Source organism: Ambystoma mexicanum, chromosome 6p, assembly GCF_040938575.1.
Source record: "Ambystoma mexicanum isolate Mex_15411 chromosome 6p, UKY_AmexF1_1, whole genome shotgun sequence".
In the NCBI taxonomy this organism is placed as follows: Eukaryota; Metazoa; Chordata; class Amphibia; order Caudata; family Ambystomatidae; genus Ambystoma; species Ambystoma mexicanum.
Genome location: NC_090935.1, coordinates 1,530,661,255 through 1,530,679,877, shown reverse-complemented (window position 1 = coordinate 1,530,679,877; position 18,623 = coordinate 1,530,661,255). Strand labels below are relative to the sequence as shown.

At 42.8% G+C, this 18,623-nt stretch overlaps 1 protein-coding gene across 1 annotated transcript in view; it reads left to right on the top strand.

Annotated features, from left to right (window-relative positions):
• LOC138510613 (coiled-coil domain-containing protein 17-like) overlaps nucleotides 1-18,623 on the top strand; it is a 377,034-nt gene that overhangs the window by 135,464 nt on the left and 222,947 nt on the right. Inside the window, exons 5-7 of the mRNA XM_069626398.1 lie at nucleotides 1,543-1,677; nucleotides 7,154-7,290; nucleotides 9,065-9,205. Coding sequence (XP_069482499.1) covers nucleotides 1,543-1,677; nucleotides 7,154-7,290; nucleotides 9,065-9,205 — 413 coding nt within the window. The remainder of the gene's footprint in view (nucleotides 1-1,542; nucleotides 1,678-7,153; nucleotides 7,291-9,064; nucleotides 9,206-18,623) is intronic.

Here is an 18,623-nt window from a genome sequence, read left to right as displayed (position 1 = left end):
TCTGGTTAGCAGACCACCCTTTCTGAGATGTAATTAACCACATTGTATTAATGAATACAAAACTAAAATCCTGGGCTTCTACTTCCTTGCCAGGTGGCAATTCCTCACAGTATCAAAATATAGGTAATGTACATAATTGAGTGCTGTGGCGATAGGTTGAATGATTGATGTTATAATTGGTACAGTACTTTGTGAACATACAGCAATGGCTCCCACCCTGGCTCAGCAAGATAATAAGCAGGATACATTCATGTCGTGTCCAACACAGTCCATAAATCAGTGTCTCAAGTAACTGCCGATTCTTTGTCAACCAGGAAATGCACAGAACATCATCTACAGTAAATTGGTTCATGGTAGCTGATACGAAATTATTGGAGTATCCAAATGTTCCTGAATTAGGAACTATTCTGCATTGGAAGAAACAATGTCCATTGCAGTGTCTTGTTGATGTTAGAAACAAATACATTCAAAGTCGTGTTTAAAGCCTGCCTCAGAGTGGGTAAGATAGTGCAGTCAGTTAAGTGCTGGCCTCTGATATCTTTCTGTAACCTACCATCACAGGATTTAATTCTGGCAGCACTAACTCAGCCCTCCATCCTCCTGAGGTTGCTCAATAGAGTATAACTAATTTGAGTAATAATAACACCTACTTTAAGAGCAGTTAGAAGAGGGCCGAATCCAACATGAACTTAGTAAAAAAAAGTTATATTTCTGTTCATGTCTGGGTTCCACCCACATTTTAATTCAGCCACAGGATGTTGACTCATCAAAAGGCTTCCACCAGATCACTGCTCATCGTTTGATTTTACTGGTGAATTGAAGTAGGAAGTCGACTTATATAACAAAAGAGATTTCTAGGATCCTGGACACGCTTAATCTCATACAAGTGCATCCAGGCAACATTCATATCAGCATTTGCATTGCCCCTCATTCAGCAGGGGTACACCTACACCCATGTGACACCATGTCAGGTCATAGCACTATGACAGATTAAGACGTGAAGAGCAGATGGCAGCACAACTTCTATGAAGTAGCCTTACATTTGACTCCAGAATTTGAAACTGCTTGATCGGCTAAGTGTGTCCCGGCTTAGTTATAAAGCAGCCTGAGATTTTTAACAACATTCTTTTTTAACAACTTTTTGTCCATGTTCATCCATAATAAAACGTTCTAAAAATTAGTCATGAAAGCTTCATATTGAAAATCAAGAATATTAATTCTTGTTCAAGTCAAAGGTCAGCTTACGTTTGCTCACGGTAACTGGTTTTGTAGGAGACTTATGTTTCACTCTCTTGGAACCTTATTCTCTCACTATTCATTTTGATATTTTTGTGTGCAGCAAATTATATAATATTTTACTGTAATCCCTAAAGATGGTAAGTCCAGGATTCAACTCTATACAAATGTTCTCACTCAAGCACTAGTTCGTGGATACAATGTAATGGTTCAACAAAGCAGATTCAAATCTGATGACCCAGGTCATCAGAAAGGAAAACAATTTTGTTCTTACCTAAGAATTTGATATTTCTATTGATGATGCAGGAGAAACAGAAATCAAAGCAGGCCCAGCGACTATCGATCACAGCCTGATCACCAGAAGGAAAAAGTGTTGCCTGTCCATCATCAGCAAGCCTATCTTCCATTCTACGGCGGTGGGAACCTAACCTCAGAAATCAGGTACATGCACACAAAAGATAGTTATTTTCGTAGAAATAATCATCATAGTGGTGTGGAAAAGAGAATGAGTGAATGACCATCTTTGTTTGGTGATAACAAAAGCAAATTAGCTTTTTATGACCACTGTTGAAATTTGTAATCGCTAGAGTTCTTACCAGTAGCTTTATGAAAAAGTAATGACGTAAATCTGATATTCTGTTTTTCTATGGGGCACAGGTGGGAGGTATCAGGAAAACATTGGGAAGCACCACCAGACACGAAAGTAAGATTCAAAGATGGTATACTTATCAGGGATTTACAACTAATTGTTTCAGGGAATATGTGAAAGAGGACTTTTGTTTAGGGTAGAATGACACAAAGACTAGAATGGCACATGGGATACATCTCCATGCTAATTTCTTCCTTTCGCCAATATGTGCCTTACTGAACCTCTGCTGACAACTTTGATATAATATCGAATCTCTGGTAAGAATGTTTGTCAAAAAGCCGTTTATGTCTTAGAATGTTCTGGCCCTAGCAATTAGTCACCCATCAGTCTGGAGAAATCACCTAATGCAAAGACCAGTGTTCATAGCAAGCCCTCATTCCACCTGAAGGGCATTCAGGTTTTTGTGGGCCTCATTACACAGAAGGCGGTAAGGGTTAATGGTCACCGGTAAGGGTACCGGTGATGGTTAACCCTTACCGCCTTACTACGAGGTCCCTTTGCGGGACCCGACCTTAACAGCTGGTGTAGACCAGCCGTTAAAGTTGGGACCCGCAAAGGGACCCTGGTGTTAATTACGGTACCGCAATTTGCGGTACCGTAATTAGCTCCTTTCCCATTCCCATTATGCCCTATGGGGCAAAAATGGGAATGGGGAAGGGCCATGGAGAAAGGGGGAATTACCGCCCCACCAACCTTGGAATGGGGTGGTAATTCCCCTTTCCTCCATGGTGGTACCGGCATGGTACCGGCGGCAACCATAGTACTAATAGCACCATGGTTTACCGCCTACCGTGTAATGAGGCCCTGTCTCTTTTTGGAAATCTTCCCAGGATCTCCTTTCAACCTGCATGTTCATCTGTGTTTGCTAATGTTCACAACATTGTCTCTTCGTAAAACATTAATTCTGGTTCTCTCCCCAGTGTCAGTCACAATCTTTGGCTATCTGTCTTCCTGCTGGCTGACTGAAGTGCGGACGGGCAATTGACCTCTTTGTAAAACCTGTGGCAAATTTTGTGGAGGATGTGTCTCAGGCCCTCTTGTTGTAGGCAGAGGTTTTGATTTAGCACATGCATCCGCTTTCTCCAGCAGTGGGGTAGCACTGGAGGTCCTCTAGGTGCCCATATTAGTTAACTTTCTCTCCTATGTTCAAAGGACATAGACCTCCATCTGGCCCACCAAATCTAGATTTTCTCCTTGCTGGTACAATGGTTATACAAGGCCTCGGGCCTGTCACTGAGCATGATATCTGCCCCTCGGTGTATCTTCTCACTACCCTCCTTAATGTTCAGCCACACTCTCATTCCTATGCTCCCTATTCACAGACAACTTGTAGGCTTGTGTTGTCTCTTGCCCTCTCTGAAGGTCTCCTTACACCTCCAAGGCAGTTCTATGTTAGCCACTATCCTGTTCTTAGTATCCTCTTCTTCTGTCCACTCATTCTTATTCCTTCTCTTCTCATTACTGTCACCTCATCCATGCTTAGTTCTTTCAACTTCTTCTATTTCTCCCTCTTCGGCCCTCTTATCTTCTTCAGTCTCTCTTGCTACCCTTCCTGGTCATGCCTGTTCACCTCCCCTAGCTTCTCCTGCATTGGCCCCTCCTCCACTTTGAGCTCTTCCCACTGAATGCTAAATGCATCTGTGCCTATTAAATAGTACATAATGCGGGAGTGCTGTATATATATTAGTGGAAATGAAAGAAGGAGTGCCTCAGCTTTAATGGGGTGTGGCCCTTGCTGTAGGTGGAAAGGCACAGGTGGTACAATGTGCCCTTCTGACCATGATACCTTTGGGTGACAGGAAGGGGTAGTGGTAGATGTCTCCAAATGTTGCTGCAGTGTGGTTGACTGAGAAGGAGAGACACAGAGTTATTATCGTGGGTGATACCTTTGTGCAAGATGTGCACAGGTATGCTGTGGGAAGAGGCTTTGATACTAACTTTTAGTTAGGAGGAGTGGAGGCATTTTGAGGCACAGTCTATGAATGGGGATTAGGTGCTATGGCTCTCCTTGGTACATGTGTGGCATCTGTTGGTACAGTGGATGTCGTGGTAGTGCATTATGCAGCACTACATTTGGCCAATATGTCATGTTCACGTTTGCTACATCACCTCAAGAAGTGGCTGTCAGCAGTGATGCACATTTTTCCCACTGACAAGGTGATTTTGCTCTCCACACGACCAAAAGGTGCTTATTATATTATATTATTATTATACATGCTGCACACAATGCCTACGTTTGTACATGACTTCAGAAATGTGTAATGCAACACTGTTAATACCAATGCATTACCTAATCACCTATTTATGTAATGATAGTTCTCCCAATGATCTCTGATAGTTTTCTGCCAACATTACCATGACAATCCCTTCTAGAGACTTTTCATGACAACTAAATGCACATGTGATGCCATCAGTGATGTCATCAATATGATATGATTGTTTATTTATATAGCGCCTATACACAATGTGTTTCAAGCGTTTTACCAGCCATCCTTAGCGGGAGCCGCTACGGGACCATGGAGCGAATAATGGGCCCGTTATTAGCTCCTTCCCCTTTCCCATTGAGCCCTATGGGGGCTCAAACGGGAATGGGGAATGGTTTTCAGAATGGGGATTTACCAGGTCCTCCAAGGTTGGAATGACCCGGTAAGTCCCTACTCCGACAACCCGGACCTGGACACGAGTTTGGAGGCAGCCATGGCGCTAATAGTGCCATGGCTGCCTCCAAACCCGTAATGAGGCCCAATGTTTTAAATCATATTCATTGTACTTTGTTTTCTTTCGCGCGAAATAATGAAAATAATGAAAAGGAAGTGTGGGAGTGCGAATTCAATAATGGTGCATATATGATCTCCTTTTAAATAAATTCTGCAGAGACATTTTATTGCAGTATTTTGTGAGCTTAGCTCTAAAATAATGATGCTAATAGATAGTTTTTTATGTATATGGTGAACTTTCTTTTCGGAAGACATTTTTTCATGTGTGAGAATAGAATGGCTCACAAAGGAAATTATGTGTTAGCTTTGATATATCGGAATAATAATATTAAAAAAGGGCAATGCACTTTTATTGTCTCAAAAAGAAAGGGGGAGGGGGCTCCGAGATGGAGCCAAGTACATTATTTTTTAGCTGGGTTGTGGTTGGGGAAGGATTTTCCAAAAGCGACTCCAGTAAGCACCTAAACTGAGCCCTGTAAGTCCTATGTTCATATCCCATCACGGCCAACTCACCCAACCAAACTTCTAAACTCAACAACATGAGCATCAGTGAGTTGCGTAACAGCACCTTTTATTCAAACACCTAGCGAAAAGTCTGTGTGTGATGTGCATTGTATCAAAAGGTGTTAATGTTACTACACTAGCCTCTCTGACACTCCCCCCACGCCTCCTGGTGCTTGCTAGAGCAACGCACATGCATTATCTAAAACTGTCCATTATAAAGAATAATCTTTGCTCTCTATTCGGCTGGGGAACAGTTCGTCTCTGGAATGTGCAGTTAAGAAGGGTAAGTCATTAGCTACAATATCTGAATTCAAAACTAGGCATTCACCCCTGTGATAGCACAGCAGTGAATATTCTTACCCCTACCCCGATTGGTTGTCCTCAGACCGGAACTGGCGAAGGAAGGCCTGTTGTCCTGTTCTGTCCCCGTTCAATCTGCTGTATCAGTGCTGTGCTCAACATCAGGCCTATTTCACTAACAGGGATTCCCAGGTAGAAGGCCTGCTTCCCAGCATTGGCTGTCAGATTGGGAACAGAACCGTGCCCACATAAAGTCTCTCTCATCAGTACAGCTAGGGGGGGCAGATGGGTATGAGTGGGGACACACATCGTGTGACTTGTTTAGGTATGTCTCCACCAGTTGACTGCTTATGGCCATGCCAAAACCAATGGCCATCCCCACCCACTTCTTGCCCATCCCCGCCAAAAACAAATCTGCTTGGGATATCTTTGCTAGCTTTACCAAGCAGTAGCATCAAACTGTGTGCCATCATTCCTGCCATTGTTTTTTAAGATCACTTCTGAGAGGTAATGGCTTAATTGGAGCTTTAAATGCACTACAAGGTAACAAAAATGTCTTAGCCAATTGTACCTTCAGTCACTTGATTTATAATTTGTATGCTTGCCCTTGCACTGAAGTCCTGTTAAAAACCAGAATTGGCAAATTCAACAGTTTAGGCTTGTTTATAGGTATTAGGTAGGCATTTGCCAGGCTATGCGTTCATCATCTGTTCCAGGGGTTGCAATGGGGGAAAACGGCCCGGCAGCCAAATTATTGACCCGAGCGAAGCTGGAACAGGGGATAATGGCCATTAGCACCCCGGGTTACCAAAGCGGTAACCCAGGGTGCTAAATTAAAAAAACAGGGACGGAGGGTGGGCTTGGGGGGAAATTGGCAGCGGGCGGAGCCAGCCATCAGGCAGCTTGGAACGCAGGTTTATACCGGCTGTTCAAGCACGCGCTCCTAGCCACCTGATTGGCTGGCTCTCCTGCCCAGGGTGCTAATGCCCATTTAGTACCATTATGGCAGTGCCTGGCAAATGCCTACACAAAGCCAAAACATTAGCCATTGCTGACGCTTGTTATGTAGTGCTTCATGCAGGATTTGCCTGCTTCTGAGCATTGTTATAATAGGAGCTACTATTACCTAATGTATTGGTACTGAATTCATTGACATTGGAAGGCTGAAAGGCTGACTCGACATGACCGAGATTCAAACTCCATAAGTGCAGCCAGCCCCATAATGGAGGCGATTACTCCTAAGCTATCCTTCAAACCGAATCAGGCCGCAAATGTTCTAAAAACCCAATCATGTGTGGTTAAGCAAAGATCCTTTATCTAATCCTTACTGCGGGTGAGGCAGGCATGGGCAAAGAGAACGGGAATGGTTTCTTTTGCCTTCATAGGCCATTTAACATTGTTCAGGTATTTGCCTAAAGAGTTGGTACAGCTGCAGTTGACAAGATAGAAACAAAGATTCATAGAAGTGTTTTTTAATGGCGCAATCCCATAGGAAAACGTTCCATGAATCGGGCCCTTGTACTTAAACTTGCAGAGATGATCCAAATATTAGGATGGAACATATGTGTGCCTGTTGGTGTTCAAGGCCGCGTGGGCCTACATGGAAAGTGAGATAGATATTAACAATGTAAATCGTCTTGGATGCAATTGAGAAGTGTGCTGGATTGGACATGAAATAAGTGAAGACAATGGAACAGGCCTGCAGTATGTATTCCTGTGTTCTAACACCCTCAATTTGCCTTGCCAGTGCCCTGCGCGCAGCCTACCTCCAGAGCGGGGGAAGCGACCAGGTTATCCTGGCACACCTCCAAGACCTCTACGCAGAGGCCCAGCAGATGGAGCAACGAGAGAGACGCGCAAAGTACCTGCGGAAAAAGAACAAAAGTATGTCGCTGAGAGAACACATTCCACCTTAGACCTGACAGCATCCTCTCAATAATGCATGATGACCCTGTGTCAGCACTGCCGCTGGTGAACTCGCCGCCTCTTCGAGCCACCTGCGGGGATACCATTCCAGCCACCGTCTTTTATTTCAGTGTACAGTATGTTATATGTCAGTGCTTGCTGAATTAGTCACACAGTCATACATGATCTTAGAAAGAGGGTGAAAGCCATATCCTTATCATAATTAATATGCTTCAGCAGTTGCGGCAACAGTGATACTACAGATTAGGAAATATTTCATCGTTTGGTGGAAAACAAATGTCAGCTGATACCTTCCATCAATTGCATAAATATTATCCCAATTATTATCCACAAATGACATTGAAAATGTGGCACTAGATATTATTATAAATATTTGGCATGAAACATAATAAATTATGACACTTCATTTCGGGCCATTTATTCATAGGTGCCCCTGCCACATTTGTTTTCCTTGTCCGACCTGACCCCCTGTAGCTTCACTTAAATGTTTAGAATTTCTAATTTTGTGGAGCTTTCTGTCAAGGAAACCGAAGCAACACCATACATGCTAGAAAAATCAGAGAAGAGACACTCAGCAGGGTTTCTGTACCCATAACACATTTTGAGGAACAGCAATACCCAAAGGACCTCATCATAAGTTGGGTGGTATTCCAGCGGTAAATCTGCCAGAATACCGCCCAATACAATTACCGTTACTGCCACATGGTATTAACGCCGGATCATAAGTGGCGGTGGTGGTGTAAGTCCCCATTTTGTTTGAGTCCATAGGACTCAATGGGGCATTTTCGGTGCCATTACCGTGGCAGTAATTGCGCTGAAAATGGGCGGAAAGTCGGTGCCTTCCCCTCCAGCTAAGAGCTGGAGATGAATCCCCTGACTATCCCCCAAACTCGTGATTGGGTGATGCGGTAATGCAGGGGTAACGCTACTACCACTGCATTTTTACACCACGGCCCAACTTCTGATGCGGCCCAAAGAAAGGACATTGCAACTAGTGATCACCTACAACATGCTCAAACTAACTTTTGTAAAATGAAATCAGAAAGCATGACTAATTACATACACATATAAACTGTAAAAATGCGGACATTAAAAAACAGTTATTAAATCAATGAAAAAACAGGTATTAAATCAATGATACACAAATTGCAAATCGTTTTTTCAATTCAGTATTTTTTAATTAAAAGATTTAAATGTAACAGATTTCCGTAGAGCTGTTGTTTAGTGGAAAAATATAAGTAGACCTTATTTTTATATAAATAAAAAACAGCAGTCTTTATTATTTTATTAGAAAATTATGAACTTCTTCTAGTAGCACGTGATTGGGATCGTGCTGAAGAAAAAGGGCACGCTTTTTGGCACGACCATTTTTCATTAAAACGGGATGACTACATTTGTACGGAATATGTAAAAGTTTAAACATGTCTTTTCACTTTTTTTGTGTGGAAATCCTTAACATGTAAACCATTTCACATGACCGTTAGAAATGTTCGCTGTGATAGTACAGTCGGTCACACAGCTGTGATAGCAAAACATGTTTGCAAAAGGGACGCAACACTCCTGGACCAATGCTGTTACTACCTTTGCACGCCCCCTTTTGTGTAAGAGGACCCATTACACTGTACACGTTCAGATTCCATTCTTCAAGACATTTGAAGAATTGCTCTTCGGAAGGAGTTTTTTTTTACTTTAAATTGTCGCTTTATGTTTTAACGTTCTTGTTTTTTTTTAGAAGTGCATGTACCTGCGAGGAGTGATTTCAACATGGAGATCCTAACCCTTGAAATTGAAAACCAGCGGTTGGAAGATGAGATCATGAGGCTCCAATTTAAACGGCAGAAAAGTGTCAGGGTTTCAAAGACATCACCAGTTGGTAAGTAGTGTAAAAACAGCCCATGCTGCACTCGTGCAAGGAAGAATGATGCATGAAATTGGACCGTGATTTAATTTAATTGTTTTTTTTATAACGTGCCTAATACTGTACTGTGCGGATCTGGAATTCAAACCTCTGTTGCTGCATTGTCTTGCTTCCCAGACCAGCGTATTGCCCCTGTGCTATCCTCTGTTGAATGAATATTGAACATTCCTGAAGCAATCCCTCAAATATCAAGGGTGCTGTTGAGGTAATTACTATGACATTAATTATACTGTCATATATGTATTAGGTTAACACTCAGCAGGTTAGCAGCATTGTGATGTCATTGTGATTCCATTTAGAGTGTTTTTATTTACTGTTGATTCCATTGTTGGCCAGTTGGAGCCTGCCTCTCAAGGGGGTGCCTGCTGCCTTTGATTTGTCTACTCATTAAAGAAATCATTAATCACACTTGCCTTGAACCCGTATCTAACTTTGGCGACGAGGATGGGATTCAAATACTTGATTGTGTTGGTAGACTATCACTCAAAATGGGTTGAGTGGAAACCCATTAGGGAAGCAACCACTTCGCAAATGATTACTTTCTTTGAGGAGGTGTTTTACAGGGAGGGATTTCCCTCGGAGCTTGTTTCGGACAATGGTGTCCAATTTTGTTCAGACAGGATGGTGGAATCTTTCAATAGATATTGTATCAAACACTACAGGACAGCACTTTACCAACCTAGGGCGAATGGTCTTGTTGAGAGAGCCAATAGATTTCTAAAAGGAGGTTTGCAGTTAGCCATGGCTTCAGGTTTGAAGTGGAGGACTGTGCTCAGGGAGATGGTCTGGAACTACTGTACGACCCCACACTCTGTTACCGGCATTTCACCTTTCATATCTCTTAAAGGAAGACAACCTGGGACAAAGTTGTGTCCGGGCTGGTTGAATCTAGCGAGGAGTGTACATTTTAACAGAGAGAAAATCATGAATCTTATTGAACAGGCTCAGGATGAGTACAAAGAGTGATTTGATACTAAAAGGAGCTTCAGGGAAATGTCATGGTCTGTAGGAGACTGGGTTTACATAAAAAATCCCAAAGTATCTGCAAAATGTATTACCAGTAAATTCATTGGACCCAAGAAAATTGCAGTAATAAGGGGGAATGTTGTCATCATGGAGGGTGGAGAATGTTGGGCAATGTCCAGACTTGTTAAGTGCAATAAAGGTGACAATGATGTTGAGTGTAGAGAGAGAGAAGAACAGGATGGACTTGAGCATGAAGAGGAAAAAGAACAAGAGTGTGAACCCTCTAATAACAGAGTTGTTAATCACAATGGTGGTCTGATTGCAAACAGGGTCAGGAATAAACCTGTCAGGTTGAATGATTATTACCTGGGTTAAATCTGTTACAAATTAAAGGGAGGAGATGTGTCGAGGTAATTACTATGACATTAATTATACTGTCATATATGTATTAGGTTAACACTCAGCAGGTTAGCAGCATTGTGATGTCATTGTGATTCCATTTAGAGTGTTTTTATTTACTGTTGATTCCATTGTTGGCCAGTTGGAGCCTGCCTCTCAAGGGGGTGCCTGCTGCCTTTGATTTGTCTACTCATTAAAGAAATCATTAATCACACTTGCCTTGAGCCCGTATCTAACGGGTGCATAATATCAAATGTTTCAAAGAAAATACCATATACACAAATTCTGTGTGTGTATAATAACAGTGGGCAAATCCTTGCCTGGCCGATCACGAAAAGCAAGCCAAATATTGGGCTTGAATTCTGCCGTCACAAGACGTTTTATAAGACCCAATCACAGGCTTCAAGTTTTGGGGCCTAGATACAAAGCCCAGATAATGTTCGAGTTTTCCTAGCAGAGAGCTGGAGAGTGTCTTTTTGACACCGAGAACATGTTTTGTGGTCCTTTCTCACATTTAATTTCATGTTAGTGTCATTTTCTTCTCTGTTGTACTTGTTTTGTGATTACCCCTTTGTGATTGTTTTGTTTTTTGATTCCCCTTCCATTTATTCCTTTCCCCCAAAAAGTAAATAGGAATCCCTTTGCACCTTATTTAATCCCTTTCCTTTATCGTTCCTCCATCTCGAAAAATGAAAAAATAACGCTTTGTGAAATTCTGTGTGATTGTTTGTTTTTTACTTCCCTTCACCAACACTCCCTTCTCTCACCCTGATAACAGAAAAGCAAAACCTGCTGTGAAACTCTTCAATGCATCGTTTCCTTAGTGCCCCCCAAAAATAAAGATACGGGACAAGTTGATTTCTTTGGGATCATGTCCTGGTTGGTTGATGAGGAGATGCTGTATGTTGGGATGCATGTCGCCATTGATACCCAGCATGGAATGATTGTGGCTGACATCTGGTCAATGGAAGCCCTGAGAATGATAAGGGTGGGTCCACCAAACACAGGGCAGAAACAGCGAGAGGCGTAAATGGAACGAATGGAGGCAGCGACCGAGTAGTGATGTGACTAGAGGTGTTCAAAAGGTCTTCCAATGCAGGCCAAGAAAAAGAGGAAGTGGGGAGTAGGAGGTGCAATATGATGAGGAGGCCGCAGAAATGGAGTGTCGTAGCAGATGGAGCACAAGGATGCAGAGTTGGAGGGCAGCAGTAGGTGGAACATGAAAAGGTGGATGTAGGGCAACAATTGAAGTGAAAATAGGGGTAAAATATTTGCAGTTGCTAATAGAATTGACAATAGAAATAACTCTAGGGCCATGATATTCCCGAGAAGCACTAGACTGGGATTTAATCCACTTATTGCATGAATGGTAAAATGTATGAATTGCAAGAAGCAGTGTTATCAATTTATAGTGGGATACTTGTCTTTTTAAATCATGGAATGTATAAGTGAATATGAATGCGCTGCTTGGTGTAACGTTTTATGCAATGTTCTTAAGTGGTATTATGTAATTTATTATAATTTTAGCGTGTAGAAGGCTTTTGCCATATACACTAAAATAAAAAAACTAAAATAATTGAGGTGAAATAGGAGGAGGCAGATGCATGGCAGGAGGAAAAGGATGAGGGACAGGAGGTGGAATATGAGAATGAGGTGGCACAGGATAAGGTGACTCAGGGCAAGAGGAAGAGGATGAGGAGACAGAGGAGGGGCCTGAAAAAGATTGACAGTAGAAGGCTGCCAACATGGTGGATAAAGGGTAGGAGGAGACTGGTGGGGAGTGGCTGGCTGAGGAGTGTGAGGTGGAGGCTGGCCAAACGGATGCTTGTGCCTCCCATCCCATTGAGCAAGCTAGATGGGCTAGAGTACAAGACTAAAGAAAGGGTACTGACCTTACACTTTCTACAACAGGTCCCCCCTGAGGGTGACAATCCTACTTCCTGCCGAGGGAAAGTTATTGCCAGAGGTGTGCCCAGCTGTGTTCAAGCTCTGGAAGGAGAAAGTGCAGCATGGCAAAAATAGTGAACCTTATGCATTTGGTTCCAATGTAATGTGTAAGATCGTTTGGTCATGCATTATGGTCCAGTGGCATGCCACTAGTTTATCCCTGTACAATGCACATCTGGAAATGCCAGTTGCTTCCTGCCAGGATAAAAGAGCATTGCAGTGTAAGCAGTATGCCCAACCACAGACAGTCCACCAGCCACTGCTATCAGACCGGTGTTGGCTCAGTTGGCACCACTCCTCCCGTGCTGAGCTTAGATACTGGAGCCGCTTGGGTGCTCACCTCTTGCATTGCCTACAATACTGGCAGATAGCCAGCTTGGGGATCTAGAGGACAGTGCATTCCAAGTTTCATGGATGCTTGCCTACATGCCTATTACCCCAAGCATCCCCAACTAAATAAAGGTGGGAAAGGCTGACAGTGGCTTCATGATGAAATGGCTAGGAAGGAACTGCCATGTAGTTGCTAAATCATGAAATGTTCCATATTTTTTAATGGTCTAGACGCCGGTTCCTGGCTGTTCTATCTCTTGCTATTCTTCTCCTTGCACCTTATGATCTAGCACACTTCTCAAAGTCTCTATTCCTCGCCCACCCTCTGCTTCATCTTACGTCTTCGCCTCGGAAAGGTTTAGATATAGTAGGTCCACTGGGTGATGCACCGAGCTGGCTAACATTCTTGATGGCCTCCTCAAAAGGCTGAAGCACACAAGAGAGATCAGACAGCACCTGTCATTGTCTTGTCATAAACAATGTTCCATCTGTCGTTGAAATGTGACGGAGGCAATAATATTTGATGCATTGCACCTTTCACTTAGCCAGCCAACATGTGCAAAGAAGAATTCCAAAGGGCGGGAATTGCAGTTGACAAATTGGCACAGGCACAATTGGTGCAGAACATTTCTTGAACTGTTGGCACAGCTGTAGTGGGAGCTGAACTTCTGGGCAATGCATTTATCTCTTTCACAGGCTGGCAATTGATGATGTTATGTGCCACCAGCAGATGAAGGCTATGCACAGAGCCAACTTGCATGGTCTCGAAAGGTCATAAGACAGCCAGGATATCTGAACAATTATCAGCAGCATCAGACCAGCTGTAGGTGTCGTAGGCTTAGCCAATGCACAACCACCACCTTCTCTATATCAGTAGCTCTGGGCCCTTGCCTCGTTCAAGTCTTTGCATACATAATGTGGCTTGCTACCACACTGCATGCAAGTACTGCTCTTTAGAATTGCTTTGTGATGGAACCACTCTTGCATGTCAAGAGAAAGCCACTGAGAGTGTGGTCACTGCCTGGTAGTCCATGTTCTGCTCACTAGTCCACATGTCCATGCTAAACTGCCCTTTGTGGCCCTCAGACTCAGAAAGCTCCTGCCCTATTTTAAACTGTTTTACTTATTGTAAAATTCCAGATCATCCATTCATGAAAAATACCATTGATGGGAATTTCCCAGCAGTGATCAACTTTACTTATCAAGCAATGGAAACCAGGGTTCTGACAAACGAATACAGCAAGATGTTCATAGGCACCAACACTGCCAGTACACCAGGGAGCAAGCAGGCTCTGTCATGTGATCTGTGCTATGTATGTCCACGTTCAAATGCCTCATAGCAGTGACCTGGCACTTAGAGGTATTATTAATGCATGAAGCCGAGTGGGGGGGGGGCTCTGTCTGAAATACTGTTGACACAGCACCAAGGTTTTTCCGGGACAGAAGTACAGGTTATGTGGTTTTATGGTGAATGGACTATGGACAGGACCACATCTGAAGACTTGTGTCGTCATCACAGTACTTTGTCTGGTGCAGTGGTCGAAGTGTAAGAAAAGAAGTAATGGAACTATGTTCCTTGCTAGCCTGCTCCATTCCTCACAAACCCCATTGCGCTGCCCCCTCCCACACACAATACAAACCCCCAAAGACATTTGCCTGCTGTTTAAGCGAATGCTGAGTGCAGTGCACTAAAAGTGCAAGTTTCAACTTCTTCCGACACTGTTATTTTAAAACGAAACCGTTCCGGAACGGTTTCTTTTTAATATAAAAGTAGAGGAGCTGTAAAACTTAACTAAAAAAAGTAGAGGAGAACTGCTCCCAACTGCTCCCGCTCACTTCGACCACTGGTCTGGTGCTGCATCATATGAGGTCACGAGATGACTGTGAAGGTGGTGGTTGTGTTGGCATTGTGGATCTTGCACACCACACACTGACATTTTGCACTCCAAGATCTTGCAAGGTGTGTTTGAAAGGCACTGTGCACAGGTGTAACAGTAGCTGTTGCTTCTCTCCAATCTGTGTAAATGTGGCATTGACTTCCACCTCTGCTCACCATCATCATCGTTCCCAGATTCACAGTGCACGTGGATGGTTCGCTAGAGCAGAACCCTCCCACATCCTGCTCATCACACTGTGTGATGTTTTTCCTGGCCCTTCATGCTCCTCTAAACTGTGTATATTGTGCATCCTAACTCATCATCCTTCTCAACACTTGTTTGTTCACTCTAGCTCATCAGCCAATTTAATCTGCACCACTTCCAATTCTGCCCCAGAGGCATATAATTGAACTCACTTCTAACCCAACCACAATACCGAAGCATGGTCTACTATCTCATGTAGAGCAGATGTTGTTGAGTGTGTCATTGATGTGTTCAATTTATCCCGTACCCTCTAATCCTACCCCTGCCATGTACCAGCTGCTGGGCCTGATGTTAAAAGTCATCTACCTACATAGCCCTACCCCCTCTGACTAGCATGTATATATTCCTGACAGGTTGCCACTCATGGTGGTTCTTTCTTCTCCCACTGATTATAAATGTCACGTGCATGTATGTCACATGGTTCTCTCGTCACTGGTAGTGTAACCACTAGATGATGACACATGTGTTGTTGACTGATTTACAGACACTGAAAATAATCTACTCGTGCCTTCATATCATTTTAAGCCACTTTCCTTGCCAGCACCCAGCATTTTGTCTCATCACAACAAGATGACACACTGATTTCCAACCACTGGATGTAATCTTCTCCTCATTCCAAAGATTTCTAAAACTGCTTTTCGAAACCAAGTTTTGTCTCATCGCAGAAGATGGCCCACTCATTTGCATCCACTCAATATTATCTCCTTTCTGCCTCTACATTCTGGGATTTTCTTCTCCTTACTAAGACAAAAATGTCAGATGCGTTTAGATAATACAAGGTTGTCCTTGTTATTCTCATCTCCCTCATACTAATATCCATTCGGTGATGGCGCAGCTATTGCACATTGATGGATGCATCCACTAAATATAACGGTCTCATGCCGCCAGACTATTTCTCTTTAACAAATATTTTATCGTGTCACCAATACTCAGTTACAGACACTTGAAAATAGTCTCCTCGTGCTTCTAAGTAATTCTAAAAAAAATCTATGCAGCCCGAATTTTGTCCCACTCGGTTACAGCCACTTAAGGTGTTCTTGCTCTCATGATAGCATTGAGCATCATTATCAGTAAACCCTCCTAAGGCCGCCAAACCCTACTACAGCAAGTATATAGGTGGGTACTTGTGCACCATCGTCCTCTCCCCTCCACAATACATCATACCTCTATTCTCCTTTTGCATGAGCAGTGACGTTTATATACATTATATGATCACTTTTTTATTGTATACTTTTTTGAGAATTAAACAGCTGTTTGTTTCCTTATTGTCTTTGTAAATTAATATTGTTCCATCATCAGTTATTGCGGTTTGCTGTGATTTGCTCCCGAGTACACTCCTACGGGCTTACCAAGGTAGGATTCCTCTGGGCATTTGTAGGTTATCTTATTCACCCGACTGTGATCAGAGTACGCTGCTCTCCGCGGAGTCACTCTGTCCCGTATTGTCGTCCGCTTAGCATGCAAGTATAACACCGGTTTTACTCTTTTCCCCTCTATGCACAGTTACATAGTGGTATGTTACTTCCAATATGCCTTATTCGGGTGGCCCTGCACCTTGTGGACGTCGACACCGCCTTCATTGTTGTTCGGCATGTCTCGCCCATCCACTGTCTGTTCGCATGTGTTTTCCCTCCCCCCCCTTTTTTGGTATGCGGGACTCACCTGTTACGGTTCCTCTTTCCCACGATGAGACGCTTTGTCGCGTAGACACATGATGTCCTCTTTCCCATCTGCGCTGTTGTATTGTGTGTACTACTAGGCTTCTTTATAGCTGAATTACTGGCTATAGACTATTTTCTTTTCCTTTATAGGGCCGTGATGTTCACTACCCTAGACCTACTAATACTAGTAGAGAGCCCCCACAGGCACCTTATCAGGTATTTATCTCCCTTGATAGGTTGCCCAGTTCATTCATTTTTTGAACCTTCCAAAGTATCTAACTATTGAATAGCTAATCTTTGATGTCTGTTGTTTTTATCTTTTGCAGGTGCTAGGATACTGTAGTGGTACTGTTTACCACCCCAATTGTCAAATAGGCTATACTGTAATTTATTCCCTCCTGATGAATGTTCCACACTTTGTTTTAGAGGAACAGAAACATGTCGAGACATATCTCTGAACTTTAAACAGAGAGTTAAATTTATGACACATTTACCCATATTTGGGTGGGTACCTTACTCTCTAGGTTACCTAGGTACCCTCAGTGGTCGTATTTTTGCTACAACATTACTTGTAACTGGCCATTGGAGCCTGCTATGTATTCCCTATTGTTGTTTTCTACATGGGAAGTGACAATTTCTGTATTACGGACCTATCTATTTAATTGGATGTTTTAAATCTGACGGACTGTTTATTATTAAAAGTTGATATTGACCTTTTTAACCTTTTTTGGTCCCTCCTAATGTTTTACTAAGAGTGTTTATACCATACACCTCTAGTACCTGCTTCACAACTTTGTCTCCCTGTACCCCTACCATCATCAGTTATGCCATTGCATGCACATACATGGTAACATAGGTCACAATCTTGTGAAATGAACGACAAATAGTATAATCACTATATAATAGTATAATAGCTAACCATCTCACATTACAAACAATAAACAAATGTGACGTGATTCACTTTGGTTTAAAATGTTCTGGGTTAAGGTTTCATGTTGCCTTTTTTTTACTTGAGAGCGACATTTGTACATAAACTCATTTTGTATTGATGGATAATGCTTGTCTCGGAAAACAATTTCAAAGTGAATTTTTATTTTTTAAGAAAAAACGATTCGATCATCATTTAAACAAAATGTAAAATGTATACAAATGCAGATAGACTCATGAAGTTAATTAATTTATAAAATAAATACTTTGGCCTATGCTGTACAAAATAGCGCCTGAAATAGCATTCCCATATGGACACCACTGTTCTGCAAGTTGTTTTGCCTTCTGTTTTTGGCAAAGCAGTGTGGGAGGCAACAGGGAAAATGGATATGCTTCAAAAAACATGCTTCCACTTGTTAACTATCAAGATAAGTACTCACTCACTTGTACTTGACCACACAATTAGATAGCCTGGTCCCAGCTCTGCCGAAGCCATCAGAGGGCTCGTGTGAGTGTTTAGGGTCAGAGTGTGGAGTGGTTGGTGGTGGAAAATGCAGAGTAGATTATGGTGGAGTGGTGAGGAGGTGGAGAGGAGAGTGAGAGAAGTATAAGGTGAGTAGATGGAGAAAAACAGTGTTGCAGAGCAGCTAGCAGGTAGAGCTGAGGACGAAAGAGGAGGCAGAGAGAATTAAGAGAAAGAATGGAGGAGAGAATATACAGAAGAGGAAGAGAGATAATGGATGTAGGGAAAATTGCAGGAAGAGAGAGAATGGTGGAGAAGAGGAGAAAGAGAGAACTGTGGCAACGAAGAGAAGGGTAAGAATAGGGAGACTCGAGGAGAGGTGGAAGGACGGAGAAGAGGGAGAATTATAGAGGAGATTAGGGGGAGAAAAGCAATAGAGAGAGCTGAGAGGATGACGACATTAGTGAGAGAGAACAGAGAGAGGAAAATGGGGGGAAAGGAATAGGAGTGAGAGACAAGCCCAGAACATCATCCTAAGG